At 39.6% G+C, this 19,526-nt stretch overlaps 1 protein-coding gene across 3 annotated transcripts in view; it reads right to left on the minus strand.

The window, feature by feature from the left end:
- The window catches only part of ano3 (anoctamin 3), a 65,005-nt gene that overhangs the window by 16,569 nt on the left and 28,910 nt on the right, over positions 1–19,526 (minus strand). For all 3 annotated transcript variants that reach the window (XM_047387146.1, XM_047387139.1, XM_047387130.1), the window contains exons 8-12: positions 19,288–19,394; positions 17,089–17,144; positions 16,771–16,892; positions 13,282–13,416; positions 13,069–13,165 (exon numbers count right to left, since the gene is read on the minus strand). In XM_047387146.1, the coding sequence (XP_047243102.1) occupies positions 13,069–13,165; positions 13,282–13,416; positions 16,771–16,892; positions 17,089–17,144; positions 19,288–19,394 (517 nt within the window). The remainder of the gene's footprint in view (positions 1–13,068; positions 13,166–13,281; positions 13,417–16,770; positions 16,893–17,088; positions 17,145–19,287; positions 19,395–19,526) is intronic.

Raw genomic sequence — 19,526 nt, forward strand, 5'->3', positions numbered from 1 at the left:
ACTGTGATTTGTTTTTGTTTTTTCGTTTTCTGTAGGTTAGTTTTATTTTTTATTTTTTTTTCTTATGTTCATAGAAATGGATAACCGAATCAGACTTGCCCTGGATGAAATAAGAAATTTAGTTAATGAACTTAACGAAATTCCCGTTAATGCAGAAGTAGCAGATAACATCGTTTTAAATGCATCTCCTGCTAACAGTGAAAATGTAATAAATGAACATTAGCACGGTGACGTTTTAAACGTAATCAATCAGGCTCTTGAAGATTTAAATAGAGCATCGTCTCCACTCAGCATTGAGCAAAATGATCCACCTGACACTCATCAGAATCCTTCTACGTCACACGCCGCAGATCGGCACGGTGACGTTTTAAATGTAATCAATCAGGCTCTTGAAGATTTAAATAGAGCACCATCTCCACACAGCAGCATTGAGGAAAATGATTCACCTGACAGTCATCAGAATCCTTCTACGTCACACGCCGCAGATCAGCACGGGGGTCATTTCAATACGGACGTAGCAGTTAGTTCTGATCAAATAGGACGAAACCCTCCAGCCCTGGTTGAACGTGAACATTTTAATAACCATGAAATAAGGAGACCTTTTACCATACCGCCGCCCTGTCCAAGTAACGTTCCAGATTTAGCCGCATTCTATACAGACATCATGCGTATTATCATTGAATTAGCCGACGCTGCGAGATCGTTAACCAGATGTAACGACGTTGTGCAGCTGGAATTAGTGGGTGAAAATCTCAATCGTCACATCACATTTACTGTTACAGATGATGGAAATATGATCCTGCCTGCTTTCGAAAACTTCCTCGACGATTTAGTACAATCGAATGCAAATATACCTGTAGATAATAACATGGAATTTGTTCTTCAGGTTGTTAATGACCCAGCAGGAGGTTCTAAGCGTAAAGCTGCAGGAACATTAGACTGTGAACTGTTTAATAAGAAAATGCGTCATTTGTATATTATAAACAATACCGGTAATCAGTTATGTTTTGCAATCAGCCTCGCACACGTCTCTGATCCTGAGCTCACGGATCACCGTGCTGTAGAACTGGGGAGGAGATGGCAGCATCAGGCAGGCCTCGACGAGCAAACAGCAGTTACTTTTAGTGATATTGGTAAATTTGAAACCATTCTGAAGAGAAAAATTGTAGTGTTTCACAGAACCACGGGCTCTACTGCTCTGTGTAAATTTGAGACCAGTTTCCCTGATCGTTCAAACCCTCTGTTTTTACTGTTATTTCAAGGTCATTACTATGGGATAAAAAATCTCAAAGGTTTTATGGGGTGCAGATATATTTGTAATTACTGTTACGCCAGCTATGATAATGCAAATACACACCATTGTGAAGGTTATTGTCCAGTGTGTCGAACATATAAATGTATGCAAGAGATTAGCAATCCTGTAAGCTGTGCAGGCTGTCAAAGAATCTGTCGTAATTCTTCATGTTTCAGCAGACACAGGGAACCGCGCATCAGAAATAGTGCTGAAAGGCCTATGAGTGACTGTGAGTTGGTAAAACTGTGTAAAGTATGCAAACGGATATACGTTATTCCAATCAGTAAACCGAATAAACCACACGTGTGTAATGTAAAATGCAGTATTTGCGGTGAAAATGTACCCCCCAGCCTAGACATTACATGCGATGATCATAAGTGTTACATTCAGCCTTGCAGTGCAATTAATCAGCTTGATGATAAACTGATTTTTTATGATTTCGAATGCTTCGTCAATGAGAGCGGCATGCATACCCCCTTTCTGGTCTGTGCTAAAACGTTGAAAGGTGATGAATGGTACGCTTATGTACTGAATTGCACCCAAAAATTTCTCCTGCATTTCAGGAGGCCGAAGTACAGAGGCTTCACCTTAATAGCGCACAATGCGCGGGGGTACGATGGTTACCTGATCCTCAATGCAATGCTGCAGTTAGGCATTAAACCTCATATCGTCATGGTAGGGAGTAAACTTCTCTGTTTAACCGACCCTGATTACAGGTTAAAATACATTGACAGCTTGTCATTTATGTGCATAAAGCTTAGCGCCATGCCGAAAGCGTTAGGGTTTACCGATCAAAGCAAGGGTTTTATTCCCCACCTATTTTCCTCTGAACAACGTCTCCAGTATGTGGGGCCTTTTCCTCCTCCATCCTGCTACGCTGTAGAACGCATGAGTCTTCAAGAACAACAGGTGTTTAGCAGCTGGTACAGAGAAGCGAGCAAAGAGGTCTTTGACTTTAAGAAAGAAGCTATTCGTTATTGTAAAAATGACGTTGAAATTCTTTTTCAAGGATGCTTAAAATTCAGAGACGAGTTCTTTAAGGAGACAAGTGTGGATCCGTTTAAAAGTATCACAATAGCATCAGCCTGCATGAAGGTTTTTGTAACCAATTTCCTTCCTCCTCAAACCTTAGCCATTCCATCACCTCTGGACTACAGACGTAGCAGTAAAACGTTCTCCAGCGCGTCCATTCAATGGCTCGGCTGGATTGCAGACAGCAGAGCCATATTTATCGAGCATGCATTAAATAGGGGTGAAAAGAAAATCGGGCCATATTCAGTGGATGGGTATGCAGAGATTAACGGTGTCAAAGTTGCGTTTGAATTTTACGGCTGTTTTTTCCACGGCTGTAAAAAGTGTTACATGCCTCATGACAAGTGTCCGTTGAGAGGGGTCGCATTTGAACAGTTTTACGCAGCCACTGTTGAGAGAAGCAAGGTGCTCCAAACTGTGTACGGCCTTCGTCTCGAAGTCATATGGGAGCATGAGTGGATTGAAATGAAAAAATCAGACCCAGGGGTGATCAGCTTTCTTGAGAAACTTAATGCACCCGAACCGCTATCCCCCCGGGATGCGCTGTATGGTGGACGCACCTGTCCTATGAAGTTGAGGTACACAGCGGAACCGGATGAAACTGTACACTATGTGGATTACACATCTCTGTACCCTTATGTAAACGCCAACTGCGTTTTTCCCCTCGGACAACCCACCATCATTTACAAAGATTTTGATGACCCCAGCAGCTACTTCGGTATAATCAAAGCTGTGGTCTACCCACCACGTAACCTGTTGTTCCCTGTTTTACCTTACAGAACATCCCAAGGTAAACTTGTGTTCACTCTCTGCCGCTCATGCGCTGAATTAAATAACCAGTCAGGTCCCTGCATGCATAATGATGAGGACAGAGCTCTGACGGGAGTTTGGGCGAGTGTAGAACTCTGTAAAGCGTTGGAGTGTAGTTATTGTCTTGCTAAAATCACAGAGGTGTGGCATTTTGAAAAGAGAAGTGATACAATTTTTAAAAGTTACATTCATTGCTTTTTAAAGGGTAAGCAGGAGGCTTCAGGCTATCCGTCTGAAGCAGTGGATCAGGAGAGTAAGTCAAAGTATATACGCGACTACAAACTGCATCAGGGCATCCAATTAGACCCTGAGAAAATCGAGATGAATCCTGCCAAAAGGCAGGTTGCAAAATTGTGTTTAAACAGTTTTTGGGGGAAATTTGCACAAAGAAGTGATCTGTCTCAGACCACAGTCATCACTAACCCTGAAGACTTTTTCAGCTTCATGTTCTCGAGTAAATACAGGGTTAACTATTTTCATTTTTTCAAACCTGAAATGTGTGTAGTGCAGTGGAACTACAGCAAACGTGTCATATATCCACCAAGTAAGACAAATAATGTGTTTATAGCAGCATTCACCACCGCTTATGCACATTTAAAACTTCTCAGCAGCATGGAGAAGTTACAGGACAGATTGATTTATATTGACACGGACAGTTTGATTTATGTGACAAAAAGTGGTGAAACTCCTCTGGAATTGGGGAATTATCTGGGTGATCTTACTGACGAGTTAGATGGTGACAGCATTTCAGGAGTTTGCATCGACAGGACCCAAGAGTTATGCATACCAGACCAAAAACCGTAAAAATGTAATGATACGTGCTAAAGGCATCACTCAGACGCATGAATGCAGCGAGAGGGTCAATTTTGACAGCATCAAAGGGCTGGTCGAGGGCTACTTACAGGGGTCAAGTGAGGGTGTCATTGAAATCCCTCAGCACACGATCAGGAGGGATAAAAAGAGATTCCGTTTGACAAACGCAACATTTCTTAAAAAGTTTCGACTGGTGTATGATAAGAGACATCTTTTTTCTGACGGGACAACTCTGCCTTTCGGTTATTAGAGTTGAAGAAGAAATAAAATAAAAAGTCACATGGATTTACAGGAGATTGATTTTGATCCTAGATTTAGAGCCCCTTTCTCATGTATGATAGTTGGACCCAGCGGCTGCGGGAAAACTTTCTTTGTAAAAAGTATTTTACAAAACTGTAATCATGTCATGGATATTGTTCCAGAAAATATTGTATGGATTTACACATCTTTTCAACCCATGTATGCTGAATTGCAGAAGATGAATAAAAATATTACCTTTGTGGAAGGATTGCCTCATTCTTTTGAAGATGAAAACCTGTTTCCTCCTGATCAGAATCATCTGATTATTCTAGACGATGTTATTGCTCAAGCCTCAGATGATGAAAACGTGATGAAGGTCTTTACCCAGTTTCGTCACCATCGTAATATGTGTTATGATGTTGACTCAGAATGTTTTTCATCAGGGAAAGTTCAGTCGCACTATTAGTTTGAACTGTAATTATATGGTGTTGTTTAAGAACCCGAGAGATAAACTCCAGCTGAATATACTGGCCCGCCAAATGTATCCATCTCAAAAGGGTCTCTTCTTGGAGAGTTTTGAAGACACAACGAGAGAAGCTCATGGATATTTAATCATCGATTTTACGCCTACCTGCCCAGAACATTTCAGACTGAGAACGGGGATACTTCCTCAGCAGTGGCCTGCTGTGTACGTACCCAGAACAAAGTAAGTCATCATGTCAGCGCGTATAAAAAGGAATTTACCATTATTCAGAGCTTTGTACCAGGCCTGTCCACAGAAACGTAAAGATATTCTCGTACACTGCTCTCCCGACTTTATTCAGGCTTTTACATTTTCACCATAAACCGTTATAAGAAAATGAAACATGTAGCCTATTTCTTTTATTCAATAAAATATTTATTGATTATATTTTTCAAGTCTAACTTCGTTCTCTACTTCACACACTAACATATGATATCATTACACAGATATTAAATCATAAGAAGAAAAAAAACAAAAAACAAACAATGAAAAAAAAAATAAGACAATTTAAATTCCATAACAATTTATAAACATCTCCAAAGAGCATGTTCCGTGAGTATAAAATGTACAACTTTGATTAACGACACATTTCTGATATTTTTTCACAAAGTTAGATACCATTAAATCATTCTTAATCACATCTCCGGTGTATTTCGACAACACTTGCTGCATTGATAATCCGCACGCTCTATGACATAGATAAAAAATGCAATGGTGACCGCACACAGTGGACAGAGTGTTTTGAAGCTGATTATTATGATACAATATTTTTGAGGATCTGTCTTCTAAAAATGTTACGATGCTTGACGGGTAGAACTCGAAATCCGGAGAGAATCCATAAGAGTCAAAAAAGCTGGATTGACCATTCTCATCCAATGTCAGAGCTAGCCAGTGTTCCCCCGGCATGTGTGAAGGATGTGTGTTCACAATAAAGTAGGCCGGCCCTGGGAATTTGTCAGCTAGCAGCGGGAGCTGGTCGCACGGCCACACACCGCAAAACAAATCTCCCAGCATGTGACGCATCAGGCTCTCAATTTCATGATTATTCATGCCTGATTAGATTAATAATAATCTTTGAATCAATCTCTAAAATAGAGTCATAACAAGCGTAGATGATCAGCGTGGTGGTATGAGGCAACGGGTTTCTGAAGCGCATTTCCAATCTTAAATTCCCACTGGAAACTGGAGATAGAGCATCTGTGTCCTTGCCCGGGTTAAGATTAAATGTGAATAGAGAGTATCCTTGATTAAATTCCTGACGTGTTATACTCAGTGGAAGATCTTTTAGATGTCGTCCTGTAGCCGTAAACAAGTTGTAATACTCTCTCACTGAATGACCTTGGTTAAAATTGGGCTGGAAGGCTTTAGCAGGAATTTGTCTGCCATCCTTACACAAAGCTAAATATTCCATATCAAAATGATTAAAGTCAAACGGATTGAGATTGCGTGTTCCTGTAAAAGCATCATGATCCAGTAACGCAATCACCACATACTTGGGAAAGACGCCTAAGAAAAGATTCTCTTGGTTGCATACCCTTGAATTTTCAGGGATGGAATATGTTTTTACGTTCACACGTGAAAGTGGATACAGAGCATTTGCTTTCATTAAAGCTGAAGCGTGCCCCAGTCGTACAGCTGGAGAGACAGTAACTTTTTTGATAAAAAGAGATGCTCCTAATATCCTGAGTTTGTAAGTGGAGTCTCTTGCTGCCATGAGACAAAAGGCATCGTTGGCTCTTGTAAGTTTAATTTTAAGGTGAACAGAGTTTAAAAGAAGTCTCTCGCAGAAAAATATGTCTGCATGCAGGGGGCCTAGGAGATATACCTCCCTGGAATTTGCCGTAAAGCCTGCTCTGCTGTTAAGACCTTGGTTAGGGCCGTTAGTTGTAACAATAGAGTTCAGAGCAGCACCTGCAGTGTCTTTATAAAAAAGACCAGAGCTAAACTGGGTTTTTAAAGAATCCTCAGAAAAGTTTAACAATGTCTCAATCATGGCTCTATATGGATGTGTAGCGCTGGATTGTGAAATAATTCGATCTCCGAGAGTGACGTCACACTGACTGAAGATGGTGTTTAACGGGTAGTTGATGAGCCCTACAGGTGCATCATCTGGCAGGTTTGTTCCATCCTCGTTAGTAATTTTCACTCTGAGATGCAACAGCGTATCGTTGAGATCCAGATACTTTTCTCCATCTCCCGGAATGAAAAACTCGATCGGCTCTCCATCAGTGATTGCTGATAAAGGCTGGATCTCGGTGTAAATTTTATCTTCGATCGATAGCATCGGGGCAGAAAATAAGTCCAACTCTGCCAGCGTGCACTCTGATGATTTGTTATGTAAAAGAGCCATTATTTAAATATATCAAAACTTGCGGATGACTTCCTTCCTCTTCGTTTGCCAGCTCCAACTGATCTCCTTTTTCGCGTTTGTCGTTGTTTTTTAACCGTCCTTAAACGATCACCAGGGGGTCTTGTTCTGGGTCTTTTGGATAAAACCATAATTCCTGAACCTTCTTGACCGTCGGTGTGTGTAGAACCACTCATTTTACTCACGGCTCTACCGATGACATCCGAAGCGATATTTGATGCAGCCGTTTTAAGATGGGGTTTTGCAATTGCAAATCCTTTTTTAACCAGTGGGGATACGAAGCGGAATAATTTTGAAAATAATGATCCAATTCGGCGTCCGTACATGACCGGGGCCCCATAAAACCCTGGCAGATTACCGCCTGATTGACTTACATAGTAATTTACAAAGCGATTTGGATCACACTCAGACTTAGATGTGCCATGTTCTCTCTTGCCTGCTTGATGCAGTGTTGAATGACCAGTGTAATATGAATGATAACCAATCAATCTTAGAGGTTATATACATATCTCTGGAATAGTTTATACAAATAAAATTTATCTCAGGCTACGTTGTGATATCACCGGTCTGAAGTGTAGTCTTATGACGGTCTTTCCATAGATGAAATTTACAGGAACGTTTTGGTCCGATTTAATTTCTATATTGATATTTTCAATATGTCTTCTGGAGACTGGAAGGTAGTGGGCGGGGTTAAACGTCTGAGTAATCATATCACTGAATGTGCCTTGTACTTTGACGGTCCGCAGTAAAGGTGCAAAAGTGTCGCCTACTATTTGAGGGCTGACCACGTCGCTGTAACAGTATAGGTGATAGAAACCAGCCTTTATATCCACCGGAAAAGGAGCCAGTTTTGGTTCAGAAACATGAATCCATTCCCCTGGTTTCACGCCCAGCATATAAGCTAGAGTGTTGAAGAAGCGTATTTCATACGGACTGCTTGCTTGAAATGCAAATCTCTTTTGAACTTTGCTGAATTTAATGCGTAAACCCGATTTCAATTTTTTGAAAAACATTTCCATCTCTGTCTCGAGTTGAATAACGCTGTTATAGTAGCCACTTCTGATCCTTTGCGTATTGATCTCCACATCACCAACCTTCCTCCATTCAAAGTAGGCATCATAATCCGGTAAATTATGCCATGTATGAGGATATGAAATCTCGGCTAATGCAACCATCCATTGGCCTTCTAAATCAATATGTTGAGCTAAATTTACACGGAAACTTGAACTGGTATTATTTTTAAACACTTCCATGCTAGCATTAGATGGAAGAGTAACGTAAAAGCCATCATCCTCTACCTGACGGTTCATGATGCTGTGTCAACTGTGAGGTTTAGTGCAAACCTTTTTTATACGTTTCGAAGTTCATCAAACTTGATCCAACTGTTGAATTTCTCAGGCCAGTTTTTCCAGCTTACAAAAACCTGTTTGACTCCCTCGACCGTACGTCGTTTTAATATTTTTTCCACTTGATACATCTTGTCGTTAAATATTTTTACTTTTTGAAGTTCCTCAGCGTAAAAGGAACCCTCGATAGGTTCTCCATCCAAATCTTTGAGTTTGTATACAGGAGGAGATCGGGGTATCCGCTCATACACTGTAAACACTTCATCCGTAAAACTCTGTTTGTATTTTTTGTCAAACACTCCACGGACCTTGGATATTCTGACAAGATCCCCTTGTTTAAACGTTGTCACTGAGTCCTTGCAATATCTGTTGGACTTGACATCATACAGATTCTGAAACACTTGAAAGGCATTTTCTGGGGTCACTTCCATAGGGCTCATTTTAATGCTGGAGTGGTAGGAATGGTTGTAGCTTCTAGCTAGGTTTTGCAGTACATCGACGTACCGCCGGGTATTGTTAGCTGTAAAATATCTCCACATCCTTGTTTTTAATGTGTGGTTAAATCTCTCGACCACTGAAGCTTTTGCTTCACTCGCTGTGGCAAAATGTTCAATACCGTGTTTCTCCATTAAAACCTTAAATTTCTTGTTAAAAAATTCTTTACCGGCATCAGTCTGAAGTTTTTTGGGGATCTGACTTTCTGTAAAAACTGATTCAAATGCCTTTACCACCTCAGCGGCTGTTTTCCTCTTCAAAACTCGTACATACGCCCTTTTTGAAAAGATGTCAATGACTGTTAATAAATAATTATAACCATCATTTTCCATGGCCAGAGCTTGCATGTCACAGAGATCAGCCTGGAACTGCCTCAATGGTCTGGTGACAAAAACTCTGTTTCTCAGGAACTTTATTCTTGCAGGTTTATGTAGAGCATAGGTATCTTCTCCTGATAAAAAATCTTTAACTTTTTCAACCGCAACCTTCTTTCCCGTTTCATCTTGCATAACCCTCCTCAGCCTATCTACACCCCCAAAACTTCCCGGATTTGAAGGGCTATAATATACTTTCTTCATCAGCCGTCTTCCTGCCATCTCTGCCTTATGCTCACTCTGCCGATTACTTGTTAAATAATGAGAAAAAACACACAGGAGGGTAGATTTATCCTTATTTTTTTTTTTTTTATTACTTAATATTAAAAAGAAAACAACCAAAAAACAAAATCAGATAAAATGCAGATTAATGCAGATGAATTCAAACACTACTAGCTTTTAAACAACACTTTTGAGAAAGGTTACTATGTTCCTACTTTAATTGTATTTAATAGTAAAAAGAAAAAAGAAGAAAAATCATATAATGCAGATTAATTAAAGTACTGGAATACTAAAAAAAAAACAAAAAACAAAAACAAAATGATACAACAAGTCATCAACCATGTGAGATCAGTTTGTCAGTCCATAGCACTCTGAAACAGAGTTAAGTTGTTTGAGATGTTTCTCATCGACCATGCGATCATAAACGTGCGCTATTGCACTGTGGATGCCTTGTACCGATTTCAGTTCATATAAAACCGTCTTGGCAATCGTCTTCACTCTGAAGTCATCCGCTTGTATGCGTCGAAGTACCAGAAGATTCTGAATAGCAGGAACGAGTTTGGGGGTTACGAGTCGTCGTACGATGCGTTGAAAGTTGACTTGGTAATAATCCTCCCCCAGTACCTCCAGGCATTGGTGCTGACGCTGGCTCGGGTGGTTCGTTATACATCCATAGCAGGTTTCTCTGAGATAGTTCAAAGAGGTTATGTTGAATAAATGAAGTATCGCTGTTTTCACCGTATTGATGAGGGTGGTTGAGAACCAACCGTCAATTTCGTCCTCCTGGTTACTCTCATCCTCTGCTGAAGGCTGAGGATCCTCCTCCATCGGTTCCAGGGTTTGTGTAGGGGCTTCGGTAGAGGGTGAGTAGCCGGTGGCTACCTCCTCCTCCACGACCACCTTCATGTCTTCAGGCAGGACATTCGCGTCTACAGACTCAGCCATGAATAGCGGTGATGGTGAGCAGAGGTCTGGAGAAAGCGGTAGATATTTCATGTTGTATCCTGTAGGTGATGCAGGACTGAAGTGGTTCTCTGAGAATGAGGATGTTGAGGTGGATGGTGAGAAGAGGTCAGGGGAAGGCGGATGATATGGTCCAATGTTGAAGCCTTCATCGTGCTCAGGAGAGAAGTGGATCTCTGCTCGGTGGTTGTAGAGATTCCTGTATGGTGTCGGTCCACTCATTCTCATGATACGATTCTCAGTGTCTGTGAGCTTGCAGTTATCCCCCCGTATATATATCATAGGAAGGGGCATGTCCTCAGAAGAGGGTTCGTTCTAAACGTAAAACAGGAAACGTCAGCGTTTTTTTCACTGACATGACATCGATCCAACTTCGTGACTTGTGGAAAAGGTCGGAAAGACGATGTCCAATTTCACTCATCTTCTCTGCCCAAGCTTCAAACGGCAGAGCCAGCATTGTCTTGAATATGCCGCAGTCCTGATTGAAAGCCTCCAACACAAACAGATCTGAGGGACTCGTCCGGTTGTTCTTGCATTTGCTTGCCCGAAAAGACCAGCGGCCATTTGCTGTGGTTTTTGACCCCCACACTGCACTAAAGAGAGGTTCTCTCTCAGCTATTTCAACATCGGATGGTATATGAAACATTCTCGCCCGTTTTACAGGTCGAGGAGACAGTTCATTTTCTTCTTCTTCTTCCTCCCTCTCCTGCCTTGAGACTGTTTCAGGGCTATCATTAAGGTGCGGGATTGCAAGCCTTAACACAGCCCAGTCGCTGTGGGTGAGAGTACACAGAGCCAGTGATCCATTAAATACCTCATCTTGATCCAATTGATACAGGCAAAGCTCTCCTATTTCATACATGAAAATATAACCCCAGCTGCCAACCAGGCCATATGGCTCCAAAGACCATTCTTCCCGCAGAGTGTCGAACGGGGGTCTTTGTACCCTGCAGATGTAGTATGTTGATTTCTTAGGAGCATTCAATTCACGGGATGAATACTGGTAGACGGTCACTGGGGTTTCGCACAGAACTGACATACCTCTTGGCCGACCCGAGGTCTGATTTTCAACCATGGTTGTTGAAGTTGATGTTGGATCCTCATCATCGGTAGAGTATGTCACGACGGGAATTCCGATAGGTATCTCCATTGAGGAAGTATATGATGCAGTTGCTTGTTCATCATCATCATCTTGGCACGCGTTGCGTTTCTCCTCCGCTTGACGATAAACTCTCTTAACTCTAGCCATTGTTGAACGGGTGTTCTTTTTTCCAACGAATGCTGCATGTAAAGTGCAGAGTTTTATTTCTGTATTTAAAGTAAACACTAAAGCACGCCCTATTGTTTTCATTGGGTTATTCAAGGTTTAACGATGCTTACAAACACACCCCCTCTATTTTTAATTGGTGCTGATGCCAAACAGTTTCCGATAATACCATATTTGTCTTGTTCTATTTATAACAAACACACCCGTGTTTTAATTGACTCATTTAAGGTATCGCCCCTAATGACGACAACCAATCAGCATCCACGGTTACGCCCCCTTGGACACACCACCTGCTTGACCACGTGACCTCCTGCCCACATGGCACCCACATGGCGCCCACATGGCGCCAACCGGAAGTCCCGCCCTCACCGGAAGTCCCACCCACCTGTCAAAAAGTTTGATGAAAGGGTGTACTTAAATTCTCTGATGGATGGACGGACAGACAGACAGACAGACGGACTTATATAACTTTTAAACATTAAGGAAGGAAGTCAAGTAATTAGGATTAATTGGAATATATGTATCTGAGTTGAAATCTGTATGATTTCATTGAATTGACTTTGTATAGTGCCTTGAGATGACACGTGTCTCGAGACATGTGTGATATGGCGCTATATAAATAAAACTGAATTGAATTGAACTGTTTGCCTGTTGCTTTGCAGACAGACGATTATGGGTTTGAATCCCAGCCTGTGGTCTTCCATTTTTCTCCTTCTCTTCTTTCTGGTATCTTTCTGCATGTAGTTCGCATGTTTTCCCTATGCAAGCATGTTCTCTCTCCAAGTACTCTGTCTTCCTTCCAGAGTCTGAATTAATTGGTCTTTCTAAATTGTCCTTAGAAGAGTTGTTTGTCCTGTGTGTCTCTATCTTACCCTGTGATGGATGGGAAACCTGTCCAGGGTGTGATTTAAAAAAAATAACACAAACGTTTTCTTCACTGAATAAATCTACTCAAATTAAAGGTTATATTTTTTCTAAATGTGAGATCATGCTGCTGCAATAAAATATTTATTTTAAGTTAATATGTCATATATGATGTGTTTCAAATGAGAAAACAATACTGTTAAGGAAACAAACAAGAAGCAGAAGAACTGCCAGGAAGAATTTACTTAATAGCAAAAAGAAAACACTAACCATAACTGCAAAATTGTATTCATTTACAGTAAATAAAAAAGTTTTGTTTAAATAATAAAAAAGACCAAACTTTCTCTCCCTGGCTGAAAATTACATTGATGAAAATGTATAACCAAGTTGTTGAAATATTTGGGGCTTATTTAGGAAACAATATATAATCAGATGAAATTGAGACTAATGTACTCACCTTTGCAAAGACGCAGCTGTCACTCAGCGTCCAAGGCTTGCAGGTTTCCTCACACATGGGACACATGATGGTTGTGTTGTCTTCACAAATCTCCTTACTGATGGCAAAATGAGTTTTGAAATTTAACCAATAATAACAACCAAACATTTATAGATCACACTGAGTTCAACAAAGGAGGTAATGTAAAATTTTAAGCTTGGTGTATGAACGGACCTCACTTGACTTGAGTCCATGGTGAAAAGTCCATACAGGAAGACAAAAACACCAACGAGGGCTGCAGGGATTAACATGCCAGTGTACCAGCCCAGCCACGCAAAATATAGGCCAATCTTCTCTCCAAAGTACCGCCTAAGAGCAACACAAGGGCAGACAGTGATTAAAATTTACTAACAATTGCCACTGAGCTTAAATTAAACTTGGCAGTGTACTTCCAGAGTGGCCTTGTGGGAGTAGGTGCTTAGCTTTGAGGTGGCAGCTTAATGAATAAAAGAAGCTGTTCGGCCAAAGGGTCAATGTGATGCAAAACAAATCAATAACCGTGTCACAGCAGCAACAGTTTCCGTTACGAGCAAATAATCTTAGGAACAATTAGCAGCTAGGGGCCAGAGTTCATGCATCACTGTTATGTCAGAAGAGCCGACAAATCTTAGTCTCTTAAGATTCCTACACCAGCATCCAAACAATAATAACGTTTTCTATAAACCTGGATTAGTGCCTTTAAAGATAAGCATTAAAAAAACATTTCATTATATATGATATCTGGTAGCAGTAATCCTATGCCAATCCTAGCCTTTCCACATTACAGTCTAAACCCTTATTGTATTTTACTGTTATTATATGTGTTGGACCAACAGAATGTGGTGCATAATTGTAAAGTGGAAAGATGAACCTTTTTTTTTAATGGAAATCTTAAAAGTGTGGCATGCATTTGTATTTAACGCCTATCCACTATGATATCGCTTAATAAAACCCAGTACAGCTAAATGTAAGGCACTCCATGCAACTATCACCATATGCCATCATTTAGCATATAAAAATAACAGGAAATGTGAGATGATACAAATTTTAAATCTTCATTCATAGATATACAGACTTTCTTAACCAACCAATCATCAACCATGAGGTCCTATAGCCCGGTGGTTGGTTCTTATGAAGCTTAAATCTTTCAATCAGCTTCAGCTCTAATCAGAACTACAATCTTTTTATGAATTTTTTAAATATTTTTACTATTTATGGTGTGTTGAATGGCCCGTTTGGGCTAAGGGTCCAATGTGTGCAGTGTACAAGTTACTTCTAAACTGTGGAGGTGTGAAGAGAAGTGAAGTGGCTGTTTCTAACCTTTACTGAAATCTGGTACCTGGTTTACTAGTGATGCTTTTACGTTCAAACTGATTGTTCGGTCACACGTTTCTTCTGCTGGTATTTTGAGGTCAGAAGCTGAGAGATTTAGTTAACATCACTCTAAGACTTTAGCTGACACTACATAATGACAAAATATCTGATGCAAAAAAAGCAGGAGAATGATGCAAGTACTGTAGAAATATTGCTGTGGATGGAAGGAGGTCAAGCTGAGGTCTGAAGGATCGAGAACGTTTTGAGTTGCTCCATTGCCGAGAAATAAATTAGAAAATAAACAAATTCAACCAGCAAACAACTTCAGAGGGATTGCCGCAGTTTTGGGGCAATGAAATGAAAACTTTCCTGCATCCTCAGCACAAAAACATCTGAAAGTAAAAATTTAACAAGCGTGATGCATTTTCAAAAAAAGATCTGCTGACAGACAAGTTGAAACAGAATATTTTGTCAGCAATTGGGACAGCTGGATTAGGAGAAAACATGGTGCGAAATAAATGAAAATAACACCTCTCCACAGTTAACAAAGGTGGTGAATAAATTATTTGGGGAAATTCACAGCCTGTTTAAAAGCTATTTGTCACTGTGGCCGATTTCTATTGATTGCCGATGTTTTGGGACATTAGGAGGAATGACTTAAGCATAAATCACAAAGGTGAGAGTTTCTCACACCCTTTCTTTTTATTAGAAAATTAAAACAAAATTTATAGTAAATTGTTCATAAGGTTTTTACGGCACATCAAACTTTGCCATCAAGTGGCTGTCTGGAGAGGAGAAACCTAAAATATATTTAGGTAATATATATTTTGATATATATGAATGACAATAAAATACTTGTTATTTGTTCATTTGCAACAGAGCATATGTATTCTTTGCTCTGTTATTAAAACCATCACAACAAATATTTTCCTGATATTAAAAAATACCTTTTCTTATGTTATTCTGTACAGCACATTACACATCTAAAAACATACAAAATACCTTACATTAATTACATGAAGTAATACAACCTTACAGAGGGAAATTTAGAAAGATCCAACCACTAATTTGGGGGAAAAATAATTCATGCTATAATATAATAATTCTTAACAAAAATGATTGGTGGCACAATTATTTGCACCTCCAACAATTCCTATAAAATAAATGTAAGTGAAACAGATTTTAATTAATACTGTATTAGTTAATAAAAGTGTCTAAGATTTTTTTAATTAGCAATCATGATGTCCTGCTTTCCTGGAGCATAGATAGGATGTGACACAGAGCTCCACTTGTCCTAGCAACTCATCAAAATGGGTAAGACAAGAAAGCACGCTGTTCATGTAAGGCAATTGTGTGTTGTTCTACAAGAAAATGGTTACTTGCCTAAATTTGCCCATAGATACAGGCTGAGCAATGTTATTTTTCTAATTTACACTTTATTTTTTGAAGTTAGCCAAAATTTCTAGGAGCTTTTAATTAGTAAACGATGACTCCCTGTTTCTTTGTGGTATAAATATGACATGGTGCTGAGGCCCATTTCCTTTGGCCACTGGACCCATATTTATTTTGCCCCCAAGCACAGTGAGCAAAACGTTACGGGAGGTAAAGAAAATCTCCAAACATCAGGTCCAAATAACAACTATATATTTTATGGCTTTTCCACATCTGTGGAGGCTGGTGTATGTTCACTGAGTTATGTTCCACGTAAGAAGAGGAGAGATTAAAACATGCCTCCGATGCTTGTATTTTAGGCATCAGATAAAGATATACGTATACTTATATATATACATATATCTATATCTATATATATTGATATATATATATATAAAGCAAAAAACAAAGTCTTGCTCGCAGCACTTACTACTTGCTGTTGTCTCCTAGCTGTATAAAGTGTGCAAACAATGTTTCAGTTAAAGATCTGGCTCAAAGTGTGCTGTGAATTGGTGCTAAGCTCATTACCTCCAAGAATTAAGTCAGTATTTAATAAACACACAATTTAAGTAGGAATTCTGCACCTTATGCCAATAATGAGAACTTTTTCTCACAAACCTGAAACCACTTCCAAGTCTCATGTCTTTAAGGGTGTAAACTATAAGTCAGACATAACAGAAGCCTCAACCGTTGAAATTGAGCAGCTTAAAAGTTCATAAATGTGAAGTGGAGGAATGTAGCATAACAATACAGAACAAAGCCCAGCTGTGATATTATGTCTTCAGCTAAATGAACTGCTTGAATCACTTTGTGTTGCATTTAAACAACTTAGCTCGTTCACCACAAGCTCAAAGCAAACCAGGACCACAAAAAGGAAACAAAACAAAAATAACGGTAGTGCAAAAATATCTCATGATGCTGTGCTTCAAAGCTGATTACCTGATGAGGTCCAGAGGCTGATATTTGTACCAGATCCCCCAGCGGGCCCAGCGCTCATACAGAAGATGCCTGTGGTTCTGGGCACCATGCGTTTTAATTGGATGTCTGCTCTTGTAACCGCCCTGAGGAGACACAATGGTGTGCAAATCTTCCAGTGTCCCATTTCACAGGTAAAAATTATTCTTTTTTATCTCCTGTCCAGTTTTGAATGCTTGTTTTATGCATTTTACATGTGTCTATGAGAAAAAAAAGTCACTTTGTTTTTTATCCTGATTCATGAATCCATCAAATTTTCATGTCAAATTAAAATCAGCTCACCTCATGTGGAGGAAATGCCGCCTCGTAAGTGTTGTTGCCCAGTAAGCGGTTGATGCCTGCAGTAAAGTAAACCAAATGATCTCAAACACACCCAGAATAACACCACATTAAAAATTCAGCACCAGTCATTAATAGAAACAGGCCAGCATTAGACTCACTGAAAGCATTTATTCCCCACAACAAATTATCTCATTATAGAATAAAAAATCTAAATTAGAGTTAATTTAAAGTTCCGCTTTATCTTTGGAACACTTTACATGCCTAAGTTTACTGCAGTGCCAGCAAAATCCTGCATGGGCTCAATAAATTCACGGCACTGCCTACAGTTTCTGTACTAAGTGAAAACAGTTCTCACTTCAGGACAAGAGTGCAGTTATTTCTGTTGGTGTTCCTTCACAAAGAAAAAACTGATAGTGAGAGCCAGAGGACGACAAGAGGAAGATAAATAGGATTTCCACTCTTGTAGCCAAGCTGATGTTATGTTTTTTGCAAAAATAAAGTCATCACTAGTATTAAAATATTAACTGTAAATTCGTTCCAGCGCTTCAAAGCCAAAATGTAATCAGCAAATCGTGTTGGCAGGAGCCAGACAAGTGGGAGTAAAGAAACAATTCTGAAACAAAAGTGGGTGCAGATCTGTGATAAGCTGGATGATACCAACAGCTTGCAGGAATATATTCCAAGCCCTTGAACTTTCCATCAGTTGTCACAAACGTTACACCAAACTTCTAATGTTTTTTCTTAGGATTTTATGCAATAGACCACCACAAAGTAGCGCATAACTGTAAAGTGGAAGATGAAAGATGCTTGGTTTTTAAAATGTTGTAAGATTAAAAATCTGAAAAGTGCATTTGTGTTCAGCCTCCTTTATTCCGATACTCCAAAATAAAATGGAGTGCAACCAGTGCGTTCAGAAATCATTTATTTGATTTAATCTCTGTAAAAATCCAGATGTTCTGCGAATGTCTCAGAGGTTTGTTAGACAACATTAGTGACAAAACTGCATCATGAAGACCAAGGAACATAGCAGAAAGGTTAGGGACAAAGCTATAGAGAAGTTTAAAGTAGGTTTAGGTTATAAAACTGTGTTCCAAGCGTTGTACATCTGACAGAGCTTTGTTCAATTCATTAAGCGAAAATAAAACTGGTATAGCACAACTACAAACATCCCAAAACATGGCCTTCTACCTAAACTGAGAAGCTCCGCAACTAAAGCATTAATCAGAGAAGCAGAATAGAAGCTTGTGGCAACTCTGGAGAATCTGTAGACATGCACTCCACAAATCACAATAAGAGTGGAAAAAAGAAATCAGTTGTTGAAAGAAAGCCATTAAAAGTCCTGTTTCCCAATAGCCATGCAGGGGACAAATCAAACATGAACTTTTTTGCTAAAACATTTTGTGCCACAGAAAACTAACATACCAATGGCAAAATAATGTGGCAACAGCATCATGCAGAGGGGTTGCCTTCAGTGAGGACAGGGAAGCTGTTTGGACCTTAAGGCAAAATGAAGCTGATTATAAGGTAATCCTAGATGAAAACCTGTTGACTTGAAACTGGGACAAAGATTCACCTTCCAGCAGGACAATGACTATAAATGTACAGCCAGAGCTACTATGGAATGGTATAGAGCATATGCATGTGCTAGAATGGCCAAGTCAAAGTCTGGAACTAAATCCAACTAAGAAATTGTGGCAAGACATGAAAATTGATGTTCATAGAAGCTCTCCACCCAAATTGAGAGAGCTTGAGATGTTTTGCAAAGAAAAATGGGCAAAAACTATTTGTCTGACATCCTAGAGTCATAATCGGCAAAAAATGGTTGCATGGCGACTGTACTTCCATGGCGATGCAGGGCGACTGAACACAAATACAGATTTTAAGATTTTTATTTGCATTACATTTTAAAAACCATGTGTCCTTTTGCTTCCACTTCACAACTACGTAATGTTTTATGTTGGTTTATCATAAATAAATTTTAAAAAATCAAATCAAAAACAGGTCTTAAAAAAAGTGCTTTCTAAAACCTAAAGTCTAGTATCTTATATACATTAGCTTTTGAAAAAAATATGCATATATAGATTGCTGCACATAAAGGTGATTCATGTTCAAAGTTGATTCAAGGCAAGTGATTACAAATGCTGTTGGGATCATTGTTTAGTATGTGTGGAAACAAATGAAAGTGAAATATCGTTTTACCCATCTTTGATTTTCCGTCTTCGTACTTGGTGCGCTGCAGAACATGATGAACTATTCTGCTCCTGGTGGAGTTTGAGAAGAACGTCTCTCTGTTGTTGATGATGAAACTGAGAAGAAACAACATCACGCTCCTATAGTTACTCATCATGCAACAGGGCAATGTCCCGTCGAAGCCCGTAACGGGAGATGAGTTAATAATGACGGGGGGGATTAGTTCATTTAGACACAATTCATGATGT

Source organism: Girardinichthys multiradiatus, chromosome 2 (genome assembly GCF_021462225.1).
Source record: "Girardinichthys multiradiatus isolate DD_20200921_A chromosome 2, DD_fGirMul_XY1, whole genome shotgun sequence".
Lineage (NCBI taxonomy): Eukaryota > Metazoa > Chordata > Actinopteri > Cyprinodontiformes > Goodeidae > Girardinichthys > Girardinichthys multiradiatus.